At 46.8% G+C, this 23,222-nt stretch overlaps 1 protein-coding gene across 1 annotated transcript in view; it reads left to right on the plus strand.

Annotated features, from left to right (window-relative positions):
* LOC139324754 (myosin-6) overlaps positions 1-17,981 on the plus strand; it is a 76,174-nt gene extending 58,193 nt beyond the window's left edge. Inside the window, exons 29-41 of the mRNA XM_070954495.1 lie at positions 1,357-1,483; positions 2,135-2,253; positions 2,358-2,554; positions 4,367-4,550; positions 5,729-5,894; positions 6,205-6,329; positions 7,779-8,087; positions 8,183-8,386; positions 9,941-10,066; positions 10,448-10,723; positions 13,626-13,721; positions 16,589-16,723; positions 17,857-17,981. Coding sequence (XP_070810596.1) covers positions 1,357-1,483; positions 2,135-2,253; positions 2,358-2,554; positions 4,367-4,550; positions 5,729-5,894; positions 6,205-6,329; positions 7,779-8,087; positions 8,183-8,386; positions 9,941-10,066; positions 10,448-10,723; positions 13,626-13,721; positions 16,589-16,723; positions 17,857-17,877 — 2,085 coding nt within the window. The 3' untranslated portion in view covers positions 17,878-17,981. The remainder of the gene's footprint in view (positions 1-1,356; positions 1,484-2,134; positions 2,254-2,357; positions 2,555-4,366; positions 4,551-5,728; positions 5,895-6,204; positions 6,330-7,778; positions 8,088-8,182; positions 8,387-9,940; positions 10,067-10,447; positions 10,724-13,625; positions 13,722-16,588; positions 16,724-17,856) is intronic.
* The last annotated feature ends 5,241 nt before the right edge of the window (positions 17,982-23,222 follow it).

The raw sequence follows: 23,222 nt of genomic DNA on the forward strand, positions 1-23,222 counted from the left end.
TCTTTTAACGACCCCATAATCCTTTGCAGGATGCAGTCTGGGCAACTGAATGGAGCTGAGTGTTTACTGGCCAGATGCCCTTCCCGTCACCAGTGCGGAGTTTTTTTTCAGCAGATATATTCTCAGTGTGCCCAGAGAGAGAAATATGTGCCTCCACCCAGACTCACAGCCTCCTGATTGTGAGGCAAGATCTCCACCTCTAGGCCACCGCACCACTCTAGTTGGGTCATGAAATATTGGCAACCAAGGACCCCACAGTTGTTGTCCTCTTCCTCCTCCTCTTCCTCCTCTCCACAAACCCCTTCTACCACTGGTGATGTTCTCTAGTTTAGTCAGGAAACATCTACAGCTCAAAGGACCTCACAGTTGATCTCTGAGCTACAAATATTCTCTTCTATTGGTAAGGAACATAACTACTAGAAGCCAAGCTGGGCACCTTCTCCTGGATTGGCTTCAGGACCTTACATATCATAGATGTTCCTACCATCAACTGATACAGGATTTGTAAGTGTTCTGTCCCTGTCTCACACACGCACACAAACAGTCAGCCAGGAGTTAAATAAAACTTGCAGACAATAAATTCCTTCGATAACAGGATTGGCAGCAACCCAGCAGCTGCTTGCCAAGAACTTTACTCACAGAGGGAGGTGTTCCTCCTCCGTCAGATAAACCAAAACAAATACACAAAGTCAAAGAATTGTCAAGTCCAGTCCGTATTAAATCCAAGGCAGGCAGATAACATAGTTTCAGAGATACAATGTGACTTGCTAGTTGTTTAGTTTTGTCCGTCACAGAGCCTGAATGGCAACCACACCCCCTTTTATCCCCTGTGGGGTGTGGTCCAGTGACTCAGCTTAATCTCTGGCATGCCTCCTTTTCTGCTGCATGCGCTTGTCTCTCCGACACTGGCGTGGATCCAGCCAAGACTTATCTCCGTCACTGTCCGACTGCGACTGCTCGGAGATACCTGGCTCCTGGCCAATCTCTTCTCCCTCGGGAGACACCTGAGGCATTGCCAGAGAGGAAGGTCCTGGAGAGGGAGGCCTGGCCAACTCCTCTCCTTCACCTTCGGAGTCTTCTCCCTCCGATAAGATGGGCTCGGGGGTCGGAGTCACAACAGTAAGATGTCCCTCAAGTGGGACCACCTCACAATCCATAGATTTGGTATCCTGCACCTGGAAACTCTACAGCTCACCTATGACATCCCAAAAACCATATTGTCCAAGTGGTTGAAGACACTTTCCATGCCTAGGTCCTTTCAAGTGAAGTTAATCACCACGTGATTTCGTTGGAGAACATGCTCCAGCTTGTGCCCGGTTTTCTTTGGGTTCCTTCTATTCTTCTATTTCTTGGCAGGCAAATTTGGAGAAGATGTGCCGTACCATTGAGGACCAATCTACGGATCACCGCGCCAAGTTGGAGGAGACACAGCGGACGCTCAATGATGCGAACACCCAGCGAGCGAAACTGCTCACCGAAAATGGTACCGCCTACCATTTTTCTCCCTCTTGTTGTCGATGGTGATTCTCCTTTCTCCAGGTCATAGTTGTCCCAAACGGGCTTTTTTCAAGAGACAACTGGACTTTCTTTGTTTTTCCTTGAAGACCTTTTGCTTCTCATCCAAGAAGCTTTCTTCAGTTCTGACTGAATGGTGGAGGACAGAAGGATTTATATTCCTTTGCAGTCATCTGGTCGTTAGTACTCTCTCTGGGAGTCGTTAAGGCCACTTGGAGGTTTATCTGTGCCCTCGGAGTTACCTGAGTAGTGCAAATGGGTGTGGAACCTTCTCGGAACCACTGAAGGGACTGTGTTGTAACATTTACAACCCATTTGCACTATTCAAGTGACCCTTAGGGCTGAGATAAACCTCCAAGTGGCCTCAATGACTCTCAGAGAGAGTACTAATGACCAGATGACTGCAAAGGAATATAAATCCTTCCGTCCTCTACCATTCAGTCAGCACTGAAGAAGCTTCTTGGATGAGAAGCAAAAGGTCTTCAAGGAAAAACGAAGTCCAGTCGCCTCTTTGGGCCTTCCTCTTGTTTTTCTACACCTCTTTATGAGGTCCACCTAAGAAGAAGCTTCTATCCCATATAGCTTCTGGAACTCAACTTTCCTCCTTTCCCGCCCTCAGGAGAACTCGCCCGACAGCTTGAAGAGAAAGAGGCCCTCGTTTCCCAGCTGACTCGCGGGAAACAATCCTACACACAGCAGATGGAGGACCTCAAGAGACAACTGGAAGAGGAGACCAAGGTGAAGAAACATCACTTGGAAATTGTGGGTCTGGGCTTTTTGAGATGAAAGAAGGAGGTGTGATGGACACCCTCCAAATTGACATGTGTTCCTCATTGACGTAGGCCAAAAATGCTCTAGCGCACGCTCTCCAGTCCTCCCGCCATGATTGTGATCTTCTGAGAGAACAGTATGAGGAAGAGATGGAAGCCAAAGCTGAGCTCCAGCGTGTCCTCTCCAAGGCGAACTTGGAAGTGGCCCAGTGGAGAACGAAGTATGAAACGGATGCCATCCAGAGAACGGAGGAGCTGGAGGAGGCCAAGTAAGTGAGGGAGATGAATTCCAGAGGTCACATTTTGACCTTCAGGATGGACAAGGTAGATGGCCACCATCGATCATCAGCAGGCATGACTTTGGCGTGGTGTTCATGCTTGAAGATACCATTCCTTTGAGTATGTCATCCAAATATAGGTAGCCCTCCACTTAACGACTCAGGTTGCTAATCGAGACAGTTGTTAAGTGAGTTATGCTCAATTTTAGGACCATTTATGCTGTGGTTGTTGGGTCAATTGTGTCATTGAGCGAAGCCAGCTTCCCCTGTTGACTTTGCTTATGTCCGAAGTCAGCTGAGAAGGTCACAATCAGTCGAGACATTACATGTCATATATACTGTGTTTCCCCGAAAATAAGATCCTGTCTTATATTTTTTTGAACCCTGAAATAAGCGCTTGGCCTTATTGCCATGCACTCAAAAGCCTGATTGGGCTTATTATCAGGGGATGTCTTATTTTGGGGCCCTCCCCAGGCTCCAGAGCCCCTCTGGGGGCTGGAAACAGGCCTGTTTCCGGCCTTCCTGAACTTCCGGTAGGCCCGTTTTTCACCCTCTCCGAGCCTCCTCGTGCATCCACTTACCTGCATCCAAAACGGGCCACGTGGGGACTCCTGGGATGGGCAGGGTGGGGTGAGTGAGGCCAACCAGGAGTGGGATTTGGGGGGGTCTCCGAACTGCACAGAATCTTAGCTAGAGGTTCTCCCAAACCCCTGCGAACCCCCAGCAACCCACCCCTGCGTGCCAGTTGCCAAGCGCCCAAATTTTGATCCTGGGACTTCAGGGAATCTGACCGTCGTAAGTGTGAGGACCCAGTTGTCAGTCTTTTCTTTTTTTTTCAACAAAGTCATCACTTCGAGCGGTCCTTAAACGAACACTTGTAAATCAAGGAGCCAAAATTGATTTTGGAAGGGCTTATAGATGGCAATATTTTCTACCTGGACTACTGTGTGTTTTGATGACGTCTCCAGGATGAGATTGAGCTATTTGAAGGACATTTGACTCTCGTTGGGGACCTGTTCGGAGCTTCTGGCCTCCGTATCTTTGTCCCTCATAAACACAGACCCCATATTTACGTTTCTTCTCCCTCCTCCCTTCCTATGTCTTCTCCATCCCTCCCCTCAAGACCCCGGGCGTCTCTTTTCACCGTTGCTTCCTCTAATGAAGAAGCTTTTGGCTCGGGTTATATTTGAACTCGGCAGCGTATAAGACGAGCAAAAAGCTTGTTGGTTGGAGGAGATTTCCCCATTTAAAAACACCAAGGTAGGTGGGTAGGGAACGGTTTCGCTGGGGAACGTCCTGGTTTTGAGGGCCAGAAGCTTATCTGTGGCATGGCTTGGTGAGTGTGGCTTTGTGGACGTGGCAGGGGGAAGGATACTGCAAAATCTCCATTCCCACCCCACTCCAGGGGAAGGGAAGGATACTGTAAAATCTCCATTCCCACCCCACTCCAGGGAAAGGATACTGCAAAATCTCCATTCCCACCCCACTCCAGGGGAAGGGAAGGATATTGTAAAATCTCCATTCCCACCCCACCCCACTAACCTGCTTTCCAGCTCCGTTCTCCTGTGCAGAGCAACAAAAGAAGACCCAGCCAATCAGCTGGGACTCAATCAGCTGGGACTCGGGAGGCAGTGAATACTGCCAATAAGAGGTGGTATTTGCCAGTTCTCCGAACTACTCAAAATTTCCGCTACCGGTTTGTCAGAACCGGCTGAATACCCACTCTGCCCTTTCCCCATCAGCTGTGGGAAGGAGAAGGCCTCTTCCAGGGGTAACCTTCTCTCGGTTGTCCTCCTGTGCCAGGAAGAAGCTGGCCCAGCGGCTGCAGGAAGCCGAGGAAGCGGTGGAGGCGGTGAACGCCAAGTGTTCCTCGCTGGAGAAGACCAAACACCGCCTGCAGAACGAGATTGAAGATCTCATGGTGGACATGGAGCGCTCGAATGCAGCCGCAGCTGCCCTGGACAAGAAGCAAAGGAACTTCGACAAGGTGAGGTTCACAGAGACCATCCCTCTCCGGTCCCATGGAGAAGGCTGCTGCTCCAGTTCAGTTGGAGGCATTCAGTTGCCTGCGCGTCTGGGATATGGTACTTCCTGCTGGCTTCCCCAGTGACTTTGGTTGTGGGAAGCCACCGGAAAATTGCCTTGTTTATTGTCTGTGGGATTTAGTTAACAATGACAACCAGGACTTCAGGGATTGCTGTCACTAAGCAGTGCAGTCAGACTTCAGACTATAGTGTTTATCAACAGAAATTACTGTCGTACGTTGAAGTCTACCTGTATTTGAGGGGGGGAGGGGAAAGGGAAAAGGAAAGGGAAGGGGGAGGATGAAAGGAGAAGGAGAGGAGAAGGAGAAGGAAAAGAGGAGAGGAAATGAAAGGGGAGAGGGAAAGAGAAGAGAAAAGAAAGAGGAGAATGAAAGGAGAAGGCGAGGAGAAGGAGGAAGAGAAGAAGGAAGAGAAGGAAAAGAGGAGAAAGGAGGGGAAGTGGAAGGGGAGGAGGAGAGGGGAAAAATGGGAAAAAGAAATTGAAGAGGAGGAGGATGAAAAGAGGAGGAGAAGGAAAAGGAAAAAAGGAGAAAGAGGAGGGGAAGGGGGAGGAAGGAAAGAGAAGAGAAGGCGTAGGGTGAAAGGAGAAGGGGAGGAGAAGGAGGAAGAGAAGAAGGAGGGGAAGGAAAAGAGGAGAGGAAGGGGAAGGGGAGGACGAGGGGAAGAGAAGACAAAAAGAAAGGGAAGAGAAGGAGTGGGATGAAAGGAGAAGGAGGAAAAGAAGAGGGAGGAGAAGGAAAAAAGAAGAAAGAGGAGGGGAAGTGGGAGGAGGGCGAGGAGGGAAAGAGAAGAGGGAAGAGGGAAGACGAAGAAGAGGAAAAGAAGAAGGCAAAAGAAAAGAGAAACAGGAGGGGAAGTGGAAAGGAAGGAGAAGGGGAGGGGGAGGAGGGGGAGGGAAAGAGAAGAGGGAAGAGAAGGATGAAAGGGAAAGGGGAGAAGGAAGAGGAGGAGGAAGAGGAGATGTAAAAGAAGGAGATGGAGGAGGAGGAGGAGGAGGAGGAGGAGGAGGAGGAGGAGGAGGAGGAGGAGGAGGAGGAGGAAAAAGGAAAGGAGAAAGAAATGAGACAAAAGAAAAAGAAGAAACCGACTCTTTTGCCTTCCTCCCCTTCTGCCCCCTCAGATCCTCTCCGAATGGAAGCAGAAGAACGAAGAATCTCAGGCCGAGCTGGAGGCATCCCAGAAAGAGTCCCGTTCCCTTAGCACGGAGCTCTTCAAGCTGAAGAACGCCTACGAGGAGTCCCTGGAACTCCTGGACACCTTAAGAAGAGAGAACAAGAACTTGCAAGGTGGGTTGAGCTGGGAGGGGGGAAGGGGGGTGGCAGAGGTGAAAGCCTCCTTGCTTAGGGGTGCCAGATGTTGAGGGACATCCCTTCCAATAGTGGGTTTCACTTACCTTCGCTAACGGTTCGGAACTGCGCAGAGCATCCGTAATGATGTTCAAGCGGGTGGGCGGAGCCTCCTGCCACCGGCACTACCGATTCGCCCGAACCAGGGCGAGCCAGTAGAAACCAGTGATTTCCCTTCCATGTCCTCCTCCTTCTCCTCTCCTCACCGGAGCGTGGCCCGGAACTCTTTCTTCTTCTCCTCTATCCACAGAGGAGATTTCGGATCTCACCGAACAGCTGAGCCAAGGGGCCAAAAGTATGCATGAGCTGGAAAAAGTGAAGAAGCAGCTGGAGTCTGAGAAAATGGACTTACAGGCAGCTCTGGAAGAGGCAGAGGTGAGGTATTATCCTGCTTACCTTCCCTAAAACTCCCCAGGTTTTTCCCTAACTTATGTCTCTCCTATTTCACTATAAAAGACATTTAAAGCATCTGAAACAGGACTGTAGAGTCCCTTCCCAGGTGGGAACAGAAACAGACAAGCAGCTTTACTCACTGATTTCACCTACTGTCAACAAGAAGCAATATTCTGGAACAGGGAGCACTTAATTAAAGGCACAAAACAGCTAAACAGAGCACAGCAGAATATGGAGCAGGAGACATTTAATTAAAGGCACAAAAGAGCTAGACAGACAGAACAGAATCTGGAACAGGGAGCATTTAATTAAAGGCACAAAAGTGTTGTGGATTAATAAGACCAACACAACTTTTCAGGGTTAGCCAGAGACATTGTATATTGCGCAATAGGTTCAAAGCTTATACATGAAGCGTTGAACAAAGACAGAAATCAGTTACAATGGTTTTTATACCCTTCTAAGACAAAGGATTCTGTTAACTCAGCAGTTTATGTGATCGTATACATTTGTCATATTTAATTGACACTAAGTTTTACATTTTTCTTTGTCAACAGTCATAATTCTTTTTGCCAATTACTGAAGCATAGATTCAAATTATCTCTTGTTGATATTACATGTGGTCATCCTTTGATCTGTTTTAACCTTCAAACAAATATCTCTATCTCTGGCAACTGAGGGGCCCCTCTTGTGAATGTTTCTACTTCAAAGGAATTCTCTGCCTTTCAACTGGAGATAATTGGCTTCCCTCAAACAAGCACATTTCCTTTCTTACAATACTATGAATAAAGAGGGCCCTTCAGTGATCATCCAGCTGGACCCACATTTACCTACATTAAAAGGGCTAAACAGAACACAGCAGAATATGGAGCAGGAGACGTTTAATTAAAGGCACAAAAAGGCTAAACAGAACAGAACAGAATCTGGAACAAGGAGCATTTAATTAAAGATACAGAAGAGCTAGACAGAACAAAACAGAATCTGGAACAGGAAGTAGTTAATTAAAGGCACAAAAGGGCTAAACAGAACACAGCAGAATATGGAGAAGGAGATGTTTAGTTAAAAACACAAAAGAGCTAAACAGAAGAGAATCTGGAACAGGGAGCATTTAATTAAAGGCACAGGAGAGCTAAGCATTTCTACGGTGCTTTCCCTATGAGGTTTTCTGCTTCTATTGTCTTGTAAAAGAAAACAGAACTGCAAATCAGGATTGTCTTTAGAAAATAAAATGAAAACACTGCAAGAGTATCACACTGATACCATAACCCAGATTCCATTAAAAAAAATAAGTGTAATTTTAGAAAAAAAGCTTCCAGGTCTCAATACTATTCTTCGTCTCCTTCCTCCTTCACCATTTTACCCATAATTCTTTGCTGGTCTATTGAGTGTAATAAAGATTGATTGACTGATTCCCATAATTCTTTGACTCCTCAGGCCTCGCTGGAACATGAGGAAGGCAAGATCCTTCGAGCTCAGCTGGAGTTCAACCAGATCAAGGCCGAAATTGAACGCAAGTTGACCGAGAAGGATGAGGAGATGGAGCAGGCCAAGCGGAATCATCTGAGGACGGTGGACTCGCTCCAAGCTTCCCTGGATGCCGAGACCCGCAGCCGCAACGAGGCCTTAAGGATCAAGAAGAAGATGGAGGGCGACCTCAATGACATGGAGATCCAGCTCAGCCAAGCGAATCGGGTGGCCGCCGAAGTTCAGAAGCACCTCAAGATTGCTCATGCCCATCTCAAGGTAAGGAGATATGGAGACCTTCAGATCTTCCTCGATCATCCCTAGTTTTCAGAGCCGATAGGTTTGCTCCAAGCTGTGTGTTTTTGATGGCCCAGGACAATCAGATTCAACTGGATGATGCCCTTCGAGCCAACGAGGACCTGAAGGAGAACATCGCCATCGTGGAAAGGCGGAATACACTGCTGCAGGCTGAGCTGGAAGAGCTACGTAGTGTATTGGAGCAGACGGAGCGTGGGCGGAAACTGGCAGAACAGGAGCTGACGGAGGCTAGTGAAAGGGTCCAGCTCCTCCATTCTCAGGTGAGGCGAAGCCAGCTGATCCTTCTCCATGTTTCTTTGAATCCGGTTCACTAGGAACCACAGAGATGGACCTTGGAGAAGCTATCCAGAGCCTCTTCAGACAACTACAGGGCCTGAAGGGTGCACGTTTTAGGAAAAGACTCAGGTTGGCTGTGTTCCTCAACCTTGGCAACTTTAAGATGAGTGGGCTTCAACTTCCGGAATTCCAAAAATAGGTTCTGGATGAAGATTGAGAGAACAAAGTAGCTTCTGGATGAAGGTTCTGAGGGAATAAAGTAGGTTCTGGATGTAGGTTGAGGGAATAAATAGGTTCTGGATGAAGGTTGAGAGAATAAAATAGGTTCTGGATGTAGGTTAGGGAATAAAATAGATTCTTGGATGAAGGTTGAGGGAATAAAGTAAATTCTGGATGTAGGTTAGGAAATAAAATAGGTTCTTGATGAAGGTTCTGAGGGAATAAAATAGATTCTGGATGTAGGTTAGGGAATAAAATAGGTTCTGGATGAAGGTTGAGGGAATAAAGTAAGTTCTGAGGGAATAAAGTAGCTTTTGGGTGCAGTTTCTGAGGGAATAAAATAGGTTCTGGATGTAGGTTCTGAGGGAATAAAATAGGTTCTGGATGTAGGTTCTGAGGGAATAAAATAGGTTCTTGATGAAGGTTGAGGGAATAAAGTAGATTCTGGATATAGGTTTTGAGGGAATAAAATAGGTTCTGGGTGTTGGTTCTGAGGGGATAAAATAGGTTCTGGATGAAGGTTGAGGGAATAAAGTAGGTTCTAGATGTAGGTTAGGGAATAAAATAGATTCTGGATAAAGGTTGAGGGAATAATGTAGGTTCTGGATTTAGATTCTGAGGGAATAAAAGGTTCTGAATGTAGATTCTAAGGGGATAAAATAGCTTCTGGATGAAGGTTCTGAGAGGATAAAATAGGTTCTGAGGGAATAAAATAGGTTCTGAGGGAATAAAATAGGTTCTTGATGAAGGTTGAGGGAATAAAGTAGATTCTGGATATAGGTTTTGAGGGAATAAAATAGGTTCTGGATGTAGGTTCTGAGGGAATAAAATAGGTTCTTGATGAAGGTTGAGGGAATAAAGTAGATTCTGGATACAGGTTTTGAGGGAATAAAATAGGTTCTGGGTGTTGGTTCTGACAGGATAAAATAGGTTCTGGATGAAGGTTGAGGGAATAAAGTAGGTTCTAGATGTAGGTTAGGGAATAAAATAGGTTCTGGATAAAGGTTGAGGGAATAATGTAGGTTCTGGATTTAGATTCTGAGGGAATAAAGGTTCTGAATGTAGATTCTGAGGGGATAAAATAGCTTCTGGATGAAGGTTCTGAGGGAATAAAATAGGTTCTGGATGTAGATTGAGAGAATAAGTTAGGTCTGGATGTAGGTTCTGAGAGAATAATGTAGGTTCTGGATGGTTTCAAGCCACCTTTGACCTTCATAGGTCCCATGCTACATGAAGACACCAACTGTTCGGACCTGTCAGTTGCTTCCATTTCTCCTGTTGTGGTTTGACTCACTAATTTGATTGCCCCTTTTCTCCAGAACACCAGCCTCATCAATCAGAAGAAGAAGATGGAGGTTGACCTGACGCAGCTTCAATCAGAAGTGGAAGAAGCTGTGCAGGAGTGCAGAAACGCAGAGGAGAAGGCCAAGAAAGCCATCACAGATGTGCGTGAGAGTGAGATCACTGACGGAGGTTGACCACGAATGGTCCATAATGACCATTCGATTCTTTCTCCCTAAATCAGGGGTGGTGGTGTCCAAACTTGACAACTTTTTTAAGACTTGTGGACTTCAGCTTCCAGAACTTCCATGCCTGGCTGGGGAATTCTGGGAGTTGAAGTCCACCAGTCTTAAAGTTTGGAGACCCCTGTTCTAAAAAGAGACACATCTCCAGGTTCTCCTTTGCTTTGGTCCACCAGGAGCATCCAAAGAGGACCTGTAATGTTGACATGAATGAACCCTGTGAATTTCAGACTAATTTCTCAATTCATGCAAAGAGTGAAACCTGGTGGACATCTTTTTCTCTCGTCCTCTTGAACGGGGCAGGCGGCCATGATGGCGGAGGAGCTGAAGAAGGAGCAGGACACCAGCGCCCACCTGGAGAGGATGAAGAAGAACATGGAGCAGACCATCAAGGACCTCCAGATGCGCCTGGACGAGGCGGAGCAGCTGGCCCTCAAGGGCGGCAAGAAACAGCTTCAGAAACTGGAGGGCCGAGTGCGAGAGCTGGAGAACGAGCTGGAAGGGGAGCAGAAACGCAACGCGGAGAACGTCAAAGGGTTGCGCAAGTGTGAGAGACGCATCAAGGAGCTCACCTACCAGGTGAGGCGCTCAGAAAGCACCAAGGACCCTATAATCCACCTCTTCCTGCTCCTCCCTTCCTCCTTCCCTCCTCCTTCTCTTCTACTCCACAAACCCCACTTCGGTTCTAGCACTGATGATGTTACGTAGTTGGGTCATGAAATGTCTACAAGAAAACAAGCAAGCTCAGAGAGAGCACCAAGGAGCACACATTTGTCCTCTCCCTCCCTCCCTCCCTCCCTCCCCCTCCTCCTCCTCCACTCCATAAACCCTCCTCCCTTCTAGCACTGATGATGATACCTAGCCAGGTCACAAGATGTCTGCAAGAAAGAAAACCCCACAAGCCGATTTTTATATTTTTATTTTATTTTATTTTTTTGCAAATCGGTTCCAGCTAGACGGACTTTTTTGATGGGCCTTTCAAACTACACCGTGGATGATACCAGACGTGGTATTCAGCCGGTTTGCACCAGTTTACCCGGTGCTACCACCTAAATAAGATGGCACACGCCTATTTAGCTCTATGCCATCCTATTTAGGCACATTTCTGAGGCCGGGAGCAGGGGTGAAATGCTCCCGGTTCAGACCGGATCGCCCAATCCAGTAGCGATGGTGGCGGGTGGTTCGGAGAACCGGTAGCAAAAATCCCTGCCCTTCACCCCCCCCCCCCCCCCGATGCCCAGCTGAGCCATGCAATCATCAGAGGCTTTTTATTATTTTTAAAAACATTTTTTCTACCTTTTCGGCCAAAAAAATGCTTTTAAAAGTAAAAAAAAAAAGCCTCTGAAAAGAATAGGAAAAAAAATGCTTTTAAAAGCCTCTGACGATCCCAGCTGAGTTGCCTGATCGTCAGAGGCTTTTAAAGGAAAAAAAAAGCCTCTGACGATCAGGCAACTCAGCTGGGATCGTCAGAGGCTTTTAAAAGCATTTTTTTTTACAACCTCTTCGGCTGAAGAAAAAATGGTTTTAAAAGTAAAAAGTAAAAAACAAAAATGTTGGCCACGCCCACCCAGTCATATTACACCCCCCCACCAAGCCACACCCACAGAACCGGTAGTAACAAATTTTACATTTCACCATTGGCCGGGCGCATGAGCGGACGCGCACCCTCGTATTTGCGAACCAGTAAGGAATAAGCGAATACCACTCCTGGATGATACGATTCAGACATGCAATGAAACCATTATCTCAAAGAGAAGGAGACGTGCGTGGATAATGTTGGTTCTAACCTCTACCCACCCAACCTCCCTTTCTCTCTATCTCTCTCCCCTTCTCTCTCTCTTTCCCTTTCTCTCTCTCTCTCTCCCTTTTCTCTCTCCCTTTCTCTCTCTCTCTCCTCTATCTGTCCTTTCTCTCCCTTTCTCTATATCTCCCTTTCTCTATATCTCTCCCTTTCTCTATATCTCTCCCTTTCTTTCTCTCTCTCTCCCTTTCTCTCTCTCCCTTTCTCTCTCTCTCCCTTTTCTCTATCTCTCGCTTTCTCTCTCTCCCTTTCTTGCTCTCTTTCCATTTCTCTCTATCTCTCCCTTTCTCTCTCTCCCTTTCTCTCTATTTCTCCCTTTCTCTCCCTTTCTATCTCTCTCCCTTTTCTCTATCTCTCCCTTTCTTTCTCTCTCTCTCCCTTTCTCTCTATCTTTCCCTTTCTCTCTCTCCCTTTCTTTCTCTCTCTCTCCCTTTCTCTCTCTCCCTTTCTTTCTCTCTCTCCCTTTCTCTCTCTCCCTTTCTCTCTATCTCTCCCTTTCTCTCTCCCTTTATTTCTCTCTCCCTTTCTTTCTTTCTCTCTCTCCCTTTATCTCTTTCCCTTTCTCTCTCTCCCTTTCTCTCTCCCTTTCTCTCTCTCCCTTTCTCTCTCCCTTTCTCTCTATCTCTCCCTTTCTCTCACCCTTTCTTTCTCTCTCTCTCCCTTTCTCTCTCTCCTTTTCTCTCTATCTCTCCCTTTCTCTATATCTCTCCCTTTCTTTCTTTCTCTCTCTCTCCCTTTCTCTCTCTCCCTTTCTCTCTATCTCTCCCTTTCTCTCTCCCTTTCTTTCTCTCTCCCTTTCTTTCTTTCTCTCTCTCCCTTTATCTCTTTCCCTTTCTCTCTATCTCTCCCTTTCTCTCTCTCCCTTTCTCTCTCCCTTTCTCTCTCTCCCTTTCTCTCTCCCTTTCTCTCTATCTCTCCCTTTCTCTCTCTCCCTTTCTTTCTCTCTCTCTCCCTTTCTCTCTCTCCCTTTCTCTCTCTCTCTCCCTTTCTCTCTCCCTTTCTTTCTCTCTCCCTTTCTTTCTTTCTCTCTCTCCCTTTATCTCTTTCCCTTTATCTCTATCTCTCCCTTTCTCTCTCTCCCTTTCTTTCTCTCTCTCTCCCTTTCTCTCTCTCCCTTTCTCTCTATCTCTCCCTTTCTCTCTCCCTTTCTTTCTTTCTCTCTCTCCCTTTCTCTCTTTCCCTTTCTCTCCATCTCTCCCTTTCTTTCTCTCCCTTTCTCTCTCCCTTTCTCTCTCCCTTTCTCTCTCTCCCTTTCTCTCTCCCTTTCTCTCTCTCCCTTTCTCTCTATCTCTCCCTTTCTCTCTCCCTTTCTCTCTCCCTTTCTTTCTTTCTCTCTCTCCCTTTCTCTCTTTCCCTTTCTCTCTATCTCTCCCTTTCTCTCTCTCCCTTTCTCTCTCCCTTTCTCTCTATCTCTCCCTTTCTCTCCCTCCCTTTCTCTCTCCCTTTCTCTCTCTCCCTTTCTCTCTCCCTTTCTCTCTATCTCTCCCTTTCTCTCTCTTTATCTCTCTCCCTTTCTTTCTTTCTCTCTCTCCCTTTATCTCTTTCCCTTTCTCTCTATCTCTCCCTTTCTCTCTCTCCCTTTCTTTCTCTCTCTCTCCCTTTCTCTCTCTCCCTTTCTCTCTATCTCTCCCTTTCTTTCTCTCTCTCTCCCTTTCTCTCCCTTTTTTCCATGATCTGCAGACCGAGGAGGACAAGAAAAACTTGCTGAGACTTCAAGACCTGGTGGACAAACTGCAGATGAAGGTGAAAGCTTACAAGAGACAAGCCGAAGAAGCGGTGAGTTTCCAAGCCTGGGTCCCCAACGGCTAGTCCTCGATTTACAACCATTCGTTTAGTAGCGACCGTTCAAAGTTACGACGGCACTGGGGGAAAAAGCGACTTAGGTCCATTTTTCACACTTAAGACCCTTGCAATGGCTCCCTGGTCCTGTGATCAGAATTCAGATGCTGGGCAATTGACTCTATTTACGACGGTCGCCGGTGTCCCCGGGGTCAGGCGATCCCATTTTGAGACCTTCTGACGAGCAAAATCAACGGGGAAGCCAGATTCACTTAACGACTGTGTTGCTTAACTTCACCATGTTGGAGATTCACTTAACGGTAGCAAGGAAGGTGGTGAAATGGGAAAACACTTGCTTAACAACTGAGAGAGAGAAAGGGAGAGAGATAGAAAGGGAGAGAAAGGGAGAGAAAAGGGAGAAAGGGAGAGAGAGAAAGAAAGGGAGAGAGAGAGAGAGAAAGGGAGAGAAAGGGGAGAAAGGGAGAGAGAGAAAGAAAGGGAGAGAGAGAAAGGGAGAGAGAGAGAAAGGGAGAGAGAAAAGGGAGAAAGGGAGAGAGAAAGGGAGAGATAGAGAGAAAGGGAGAGAGAGAGAAAGGAAGAGAGAAAAGGGAGAAAGGGAGAGAGAGAGAGAAAGGAAGAGAGAGAGAAAGGGAGAGAGAAAAGGGAGAAAGGGAGAAAGAAAGGAAGAGAAAGGGAGAAAGGGAGAGAGAGAGAAAGGAAGAGAGAAAAGGGAGAAAGGGAGAGAGAGAGAGAAAGGAAGAGAGAGAGAGAAAGGGAGAGAGAAAAGGGAGAAATGGAGATAGAAAGGGAGAGATAGAGAGAAAGGAAGAGAGAGAAAGGGAGAGAGAAAGGGGGAGAGAGAGAGAAAGAAAGGGGGAGAGAGAAGGGGAGAGATAGAGAAAAGGGGAGAGAAAAGGAGAGAGATAGAGAAAGGGAGAGAGATATAGAGAAAGGGAGAGAGAGAGAAAGGGGAAGAGAGAGAAAGAGAGAAAGAGAGAAAGGGAAAGAGATAGAGAGAAAGGAAGAGATAGAGATGGAATGGACAAATGGATGAAAGATAAGGGAGAGAGAGAAAGGGAGAGAGAGAGAGAAAGGGAGAGAGGTAGAAAAAGGGAGAGAGATGGAATGGACAAATGGATAGATAGAGGAGAGAGATAGAGAAAGGGAGAGAGATATAGAGAAAGGGAGAGAGAGAGAAAGGGGAAGAGAGAGAAAGAGAGAAAGGGAAAGAGATAGAGAGAAAGGAAGAGATAGAGATGGAATGGACAAATGGATGAAAGATAAGGGAGAGAGAGAAAGGGAGAGAGATACAGCAAGGGAGAGAGGTAGAAAAGGGGAGAGAGATGGAATGGACAAATGGATAGATAGGGGAGAGAGATAGAGGTAGAGAAAGGGAGAGAGAAAGGGAGAGATGGAACAGACAAATGGATGATAGATAGGACAGACAGATAGACAGAGATGATAGATGATAGATGATAGATTTTGCTATTTGCTAAAGAGTTTCTCCACTTAGTAAAACTGCTTCGCTTAAGCTCACCTGACGCTTCGATTTTTCTTTTTTTTCTTTCTTTCGATCCGCCCGAGCCGGCAATTTTCGAAGTCAGCAGTTAGCCCGGAGATTTTGTCAATCGTAAAGCTTTTACAAGACTTTAAACAGCTTGCCATGATCTCTTTAAGCCCCGGATAACCTTGGATTGAAACCATGGAGGATTGGGCAAAGTAAACGAGAAAAGAATCGTTCTGTTTTTTACAGACGGTCCTTGACTTACGACTGTTTCTTTAATGACCGTTCGAAATCGCTGCGGCGCTGGGGGGAAAAAAGTGACATACGTCCGTTTTTTCACGCTTACGACCGTTGCGTTAGCCCCCATGGTCCCGGGATCAAAATTCAGATCCTTGGCAATTGACTCGTTTTTACGACGGTTGAAGCGTCCCGGGGCTGCGCGATTCCAATTTTGCGACTTTCTGACAAACAAACCCCATGGACAAGCCGGGTTCACTTAACAACCGGGCAGGGGTAGGCTTCAGAAAATATAGCAAGGGGATCTCTGCCCGGTTGCTGGGTGCGCGTGGCCATGGTGGGCGGGGCCTAGTCGGCCTCCTGCACCACAGTGGAAGGCGATGTTTTTTTTTTTTATAGAAACTTTATTGAGTTTCTATAAAAAAAAAAAAAAAAAAAAAAACAGGCTCCGGAGGCTTTCCTTGAGCCTCCGGGAGGGCGAAAATGGCCTCCCCAGGCTCCGGAGGCCCTCTGGAGGCCGGAAACGGGGCCCTTTTTCCTGAACTTCCGGTAGGCCCGTTTTTCACCCTCCCCGAGCCTCTGCGGGTGCCCTGCACTTACCAAAACGGGCCACGTGGGGACTCAAGCGAGGGGCAAGGTGGGCGGGGCCAGCCAGGAGTGGGATTTGGGGGTTTTTCGAACTGCACAGAATCTTAGCTAGAGGTCCTCCTGAATCCCTACGAACTCCCAGCAGCCCACCCCTGCAACCGGGTGACTAACTTAACAATTTCAGCAATTCACTTAACAACCATAGCAAGGAAGGTCGTAAAAAGGGGACAGCGAGATGCGAAGGTGTTGTCCAGCGCTGGTAGCTGGAACCCGATGATATTCTGGGCAGTTTTAATGAGCATTTTTGTCCGCTGCAGAGCTGCTCCCATACCATGCAAAAATGCCGTATATCAGGACACTCTCAATGGCGCTGCGATAGTAGGACAGAAGTAGATACTGAGATTGATAGCGTTCTCAGGAAGCACAGCCTCTTCTGTGCCTTCTTCACAAGCATGTCAACATTCATAACAGGAACAGCAAGGGAAGGTTTTGCACTCCACAAACATCCCTCCATCTTTTTCTACTCCTTTCCCAGGAGGAACAAGCCAACACCAACCTGGCCAAATTCCGGAAGGTCCAGCACGAGTTGGACGAAGCCGAGGAACGGGCGGACATCGCCGAGTCCCAGATCAACAAGCTGAAGGCCAAAAGTCGTGACGTGGGAGGAAAAGTGTGTTTTTATTTTGGGGCTTCCGAAGGGGAAAGAGACAAGTAGCAAATGCTTGGAAACGAACCTCTTTCTTGGCCTTCTTTTGTGTTTTGACTTACTCACTGCTTGTGCCTATCAGGTAGATAGAGATGTGGGGGGGGGGAGAGAGAGAGCAGGGGTGAAATCCAGCAGGTTCTGACAGGTTCTGGAGAACCGGTAGTGGAAATTTTGAGTAGTTCGGAGAACCGGCGAATGTCACTTCTGGCTGGCCCCAGAGTGGGGTGGGAATGGGGATTTTGCAGTATCCTTCCCCTGCCACACCCACCAAGCCACATCCACAGAACTGGTAGTAAAAAAAATTTGAATTTCACCACTGGGAGAGAGATAGATGGAATGGACAAATGGATGATAAATAGGACAGAAGAGATGATAGATAGATAGATAGATAGATAGATAGATAGATAGATAGATAGATAGATAGATAGATAGATAGATAGATAGATAGATAGATAGACAGACTAGATAGATAGATAGATAGATAGATAGATAGATAGATAGATAGATAGATAGATAGATAGATAGATAGATAGATAGATGATAGATGGGATGATAGAGAGAGAGAGAGAGAGAGGCAGAGAGACAGAGAGAGACAGAGAGAGAGACAGAGAGACAGAGAGGGAGAGAGAGGGAGAGAGGGAGAAAGAGACAGCGAGAGACAGAGACAGAGAGAGACAGAGACAGAGACAGAGAGAGACAGAGGGAGAGGGAAAGGGAGACAGAGAGGGATAGAGACAGCGAGAGACAGCGAGAGATAGACAGACAGAAAGACAGAGAGAGAGACAGAGACAGAGACAGAGAGAGACAGAGACAGAGAGAGACAGAGAGAGAGAGAGACAGAGAGGGAGAGAGGGAGAAAGAGGCAGCGAGAGACAGAGACAGAGACACAGAGACACAGAGAGAGACAGCGAGAAATAGAGACAGAGATAGAGACAGACACAGACACAGACAAAGACAGACAGAAAGAGACAGACAGACAGAGAGACACAGAGAGAGAGACAGGTAGAGAGAGAGCTTTTAGCTTTTTTTGTGAAATTAGTTTCCTGGTTTGCTCCACATTTCGGTTCATGCTTTTCCTTTCTGCTTCTCTCTTCCAGAAACTTCTCGACGAAGAGTGAGGAAGCCAGGAAAAAAAAACCCCTCATTTTAGCCACAGTAGCCATTTAGCGACAACCTTTGCCTCGAGAGGCCCTAATAGTGAATATAGAGCAGTGAAATAAATCTCAAGAGCAACACAAATCTCGTGTCCCACGCATTTCTATCGCTCAAACCTGAAATGTATGTGACGAGCCAACCAACAAGCGGCATCAAACTATTTTCCCATTTCCAAGACTCGTACAGGTAGTCCTCGACTTACGACAGTTCGCTTAGTGACCGTTCAAAGTTACAACGGCACGGACAAAAGTGACTTACGACTAATGGTGGGTTTCCAATATTCTTACCGCCAGTTCGTCGTGTGGGCACATGCACGCTTCACGCATGCGCCTTCCATACATGCGCCCGGCCTCGAAAATGTCTTCCGTGTATGCGCCCAGCCTTCGCGCATGCGCGTCTTCCATGCATGCGCCAAGGCTCAAAAAAGTGCCTAAATAGGACGGCATAGAGCCAGGGTGAATGGGCAGGTCCACCTGCGATCTCCACAACCGGTTCGCACGAACCGATACGAACCGGCTGAATACCACCTCTGCTTACGATCATTTTTCACGCTTATGACCTTTGCCACATTCCCAAGGTCCCACGTGATTTACATTCGGATGCTTGATGGCTGACTCACATTTATGACGGTTGCAGTGTCCCGGGGGGGTCACGTGATGATCCCCTTTTTACGACCTTCTGACGAGCAAAATCAACGGGGAGGCCAGATTTGCTGAACCACTGTGTTACTCATTTAACAAGGGCAGGGATTCCCTGAACAAATGTGGCAAGAAAAGTCGTAAAATGAGGCAAAACTCACTTTTCCAATTTCTCACTTAGCGACCAAAATTTTGGGCTCAATGGTGGTCGTAAGTTGAGGACTGCCTGCATTTAGGTCACACGTGTGTGGCGGCTTTTGTAAACAAGCGTGCCTTTGGGTGACGTTACCCAGTACAATATTAGTGATAGGCGAGAATATTTTCCTAATATCTTATTAGTTACTTAAAAATTAAAAACGGGTTTTCTAGAGTCTTAATTCTGAAGTTGCAAGGATCAATGGTGCCCCCTGGTGTTTAGAGTTGGCATCTGCAGGCGAAATTAGATTCCACACCAAGGAATTATTTCTTGTAGGATGGCTCCCTCTGGTGGTAATGTAAAGTATTACAGTCAATTTTTATAAATAGGAAGGAAGGAAGGAATTGGACCGGAAGGAATTAAGCATCAAAAGTGGAATTATTCCAACGAAGCAGAAAAAGACACGTATGATTTAACAGTGAAAACAAGCTGCCGTCTAATTTGGTGATAATTATCAATTTAGATGAGAAATTCGCAGTGGATTCGGCGGCCGAAGTTGATTTCTGAGGCAGACGGGCGGTTTAAAAAATGTGGAAAATAGTAAATAAAGAAACAAACAAATAAATAAACTAGGGGAGAGTAGCAACTGAAAAGAGATACAGCTAGTCCTCGACTTATAACAGTTTGCTTAATGACCGTTCAAAGTGAGAATGGCCCTGAAAAAATGTGACTTATGACCGCTTTTCACGCTTATGACCGCTGACACATCTCCACAGTCACGTGAACCAAATTCAGACACTTGGCCGCTAACTCACATTTATGATGGTTTGCAGCGTCCCGGGGTCACGTGATCCCCATTTGCGATCTTCTGACAAGCCAAGTCAACGGGGAAACCGGATTCATTTAACGACCGTGTTACTCCTTTAACAACAGCAGTGGTTCACTTAACCAATGGGGCGAGAAGAGTCGTAAAATGGGGTGAGCTCACTTAGCAAGGGTAACCCGTTTTACGACTCTCACAATTCATGCGACCGTAATCTCCGGGTTCAGTTCGAGCCGTAACCTTGAGGACTAGCTGTAGAGTTTCCCTTTTTACAGCTAGTCTTCGACGTAACGACCGCAATTGAGCCCGAGATTTCCGTCGCTAAGCAAGACAGTTGTTAAATGAGCTTTTCTTCCTCTTATGACCTTTCTGGCCACGGTTGTTAAGTGAATCACTGCAGCAGTTAAGTTAATCACACGGTTGTTAACTTAATCCGGCTTCTTTGCTTGTCAGAAGGTCACAAATGAGAATATATCTGCCGAACAAAACTCCGCATTGGCAACAGGAAAGGCATCCGGCCAGTAAAAAACACTCCGCTAGCTCCATTCAGTTGCCCAGACTCCACCCTGCAAGGGATTACGGGGTCATTAAACGACCATGCATAGGTAGTATGAAAAATAAGTCACTTCTTTCACTGCTGTTGTAACTTCAAATGGTCACTAAACGAGCGATTGTAAGTCAAGGACTCTGTACTTTTCCTGCCTGGCCTCACCCTGGGCAGCTCATCAAATCTAGTTCTCCAGGCCAGCTTTTCACAACCTTGGCAATTGTGTGAATTGGACTCTTTTGGATTTGATGAGATTTCTTGGAAAAGCGAAACGAGAAATTCGAAACTTCGCTCCAACTCATCCAATTTCATCTCCTCATCATGGGGGAAATTTCTTCAGACTCTTTATTTTAAAAAGAGATTCCACAGCTCGCAAAAGTTTGAAACCCCCCCCCTTTCTCGCACACACACAAACATGGACACACGCTCAATTCACAACTCGCTCCGCAGGCCGATGTTCGGCCGAGCCCCAGGCCTCGCAACCCACTGCTTCACACAAAAGCCATTCACCCTACATCACGCGCCTTTCCATCTGAATAATATACGATGCAATTCGCATGCGTGCTCCGCTGTAGCTTCGAACGATCTCACGCTCTTGGATTTCTCAATATTAATGCAAAATATTATACAACCACAGAGGTGAATTCGCTCTCGCTTTGTCTGATTTGCACAAGGGTTAAGAGTCCCTTGAAACCAGGGGTGAAATGCTCCCGGTTCGGATCGGATCGCCCGATCCGGTAGCGATGGAGGCGGGTGGTTCGGAGAACCGATAGCAAAAATCCCTCCCCGCCCCCATGCCCAGCTGAGCCGCGCAATCGTCAGAGGCTTTTTATTTTATTTTTAAAAGCATTTTTTTTCTACAACCTCTTCGGCTGAAAAAATGCTTTTAAAAGTAAAAAAAAAAGCCTCTGCCGATCAGGCAAGTCAGCTGGGATCGTCAGAGGCTTTAAAAAAAAGAAAAGCCTCTGCCGATCAGGCAAGTGAGCAGGGATCGTCAGAGGCTTTTAAAAAAAAAAGGAAAGCCTCTGCCGATCAGGCAACTCAGCTGGGATCGTCAGAGGCTTTTAAAAGCATTTTTTTTCAACCTCTTCCCCCGAAGAGGTTGTAGAAAAAATGGTTTTAAAAGTAAAAAAAAAAAAAAAAAAAAGTTGGCCACGCCCACTCAGACATATTACCCACCACCACCAAGCCAGGCCCACAGAACCGGTAGTAACAAATTTTACATTTCACCACAGCTTGAAACCTTCAGTTTGGGCCTACTTGCCCGGTTTTGAAAGTTGCATACTCATTGTTTCTGGACACAAGGAGACAGCGCAAAGTTTCTCACTCGTAGCCCCTTTTAAGATGCGTGGACTTCAATTCCCAGAATTCTGGCTGGTTGGTGGAATTCTGGGAGTTGAAGTCGGCATAGCTTAATGTTACTACACTGAGGTAAACCTTAGAAATCAGGAGGAATTTCCTAAGGTTGTGAGCCATCAGCAGGGGTGAAATGCTACGGTTCACACCGGTTCGGGTGAATCGGTAGTAAAAAATACGCTTCTCACTGGTTAAAAAAAGCTGCCGGTTCCTCAGAACCGGTATTTCCAACGATCAGCTGTGCCGCACAGTTTAGCTTTGCAAGAAATCAGGAAAACCGGTAACAAACCAGTTCAGATTTCACCACTGGGCGGGGGTCTCCAACTTTGGCTAGACTTGTGAATTTCAGCTCCCAGAATTCCTCAGCCAGCATGGCTGCCTGGGGAATTCTGGGAGTTGAAGTCCACAAGTCTTAATTGGAGACCCCCCTGAGCTAGAGGAACAAGGAATCACATGGAGTGGTGAGCTTTCCTTCACTGATGTTCTTCAAACAAAAGCTAGAAAGGCCTTGTTAGCGATGTTCCCGATTATCCTACTCTGCAGGGGTTGGATTGGATGACCTCTAAGATAACCTTCTGATTCCGGGAGTTTAGGGCTCTACTAGACAACCTGTGACCCATAGAGTCATCGTTTCAGAGAGATTTCCTTCCCTAAACAGAGAAACTGGGGAGGGGGGGAACCATTGGGAGTGATAGTGTTTTCCTGCTGGCTTCCCCAGTGACTGTTTTTGTGGGAAACTGGGAGGCCTGTTGGAAATCATGACTGCAGCAAGCATGGTAGCATAGCGGCCCTGAAGCGGCCCCAGCTTCGCCAGAATTCAACCCCACGAGAGTCCTGGGTCCCAGATTTTGGACACAATCCTTAAGCACATGAATTCAAAAATGGTTGCCCTATGATCAGGGGTGAAATCCAGCAGGTTCTGACAGGTTCTGGAGAACCGGTAGCGGAAATTTTAAGTAGTTCGGAGAACCGGCAGCGGAAATTTTGAGTAGTTTAGAGAACTGGCAGCGGAAATTTTGAGTAGTTTGGAGAACCAGCAGCAGAAATTTTGAGTAGTTCGGAGAACCGATAGCGGAAATTTTGAGTAGTTCGGAGAACCGGTAGCAGAAATTTTGAGTAGTTCAGAGAACCGATAGTGGAAATTTTTTTAAAAAATTTTTTTTGATTTATATGCCACCCTTCTCCGAAGACTCAGGGCGGCTTACAATGCATTAAGCAAAAGCCTTCATACTATTGTATATTTTATACAAAGTCATCTTATTGCCCCCACAAACCGGGTCCTCATTTTACCTACCTTAGAAAGGATAGAAGGCTGAGTCAACCTTGAGCCTGGTAAGAATTGAACTCACAGTAATTGCAGGCAGCTGGAAGCTAAATACTACCTTTTAACAGTAGCATTATTCTGCTGAGCAGTTCGGAGAACCAGTAGCAGAAATTTTGAGTAGTTCGGAGAACCGGTAGCGGAAATTTTGAGTAGTTCAGAAAACCGGTAGCGGAAATTTTGAGTAGTTCGGAGAACCGGTAGCGGAAATTTTGAGTAGTTCGGAGAACCGGTAGCGGAAATTTTGAGTAGTTCGGAGAACCGGTAGCGGAAATTTTGAGTAGTTCGGAGAACCGGTAAATACCACCTCTGGCTGGTCCCAGAGTGGGGTGGGAATGGAGATTTTGCAGTATCCTTCCCCTGCCACGCCTACCAAGCCACACCACGCCCACCAAGCCATGCCCACAGAACCGGTAGTAAAAAAAATTGAATTTCACCACTGCCTATGACACACCGTTTCACTCAATTGAAGGCTACAAACCGACAG

The sequence above is a fragment of the Pituophis catenifer genome, unplaced genomic scaffold (genome assembly GCF_029215685.1).
Source record: "Pituophis catenifer annectens isolate HBS135680 unplaced genomic scaffold, rPitCat1.0.hap2 SCAF_15, whole genome shotgun sequence".
NCBI classification, from domain to species: domain Eukaryota; kingdom Metazoa; phylum Chordata; class Lepidosauria; order Squamata; family Colubridae; genus Pituophis; species Pituophis catenifer.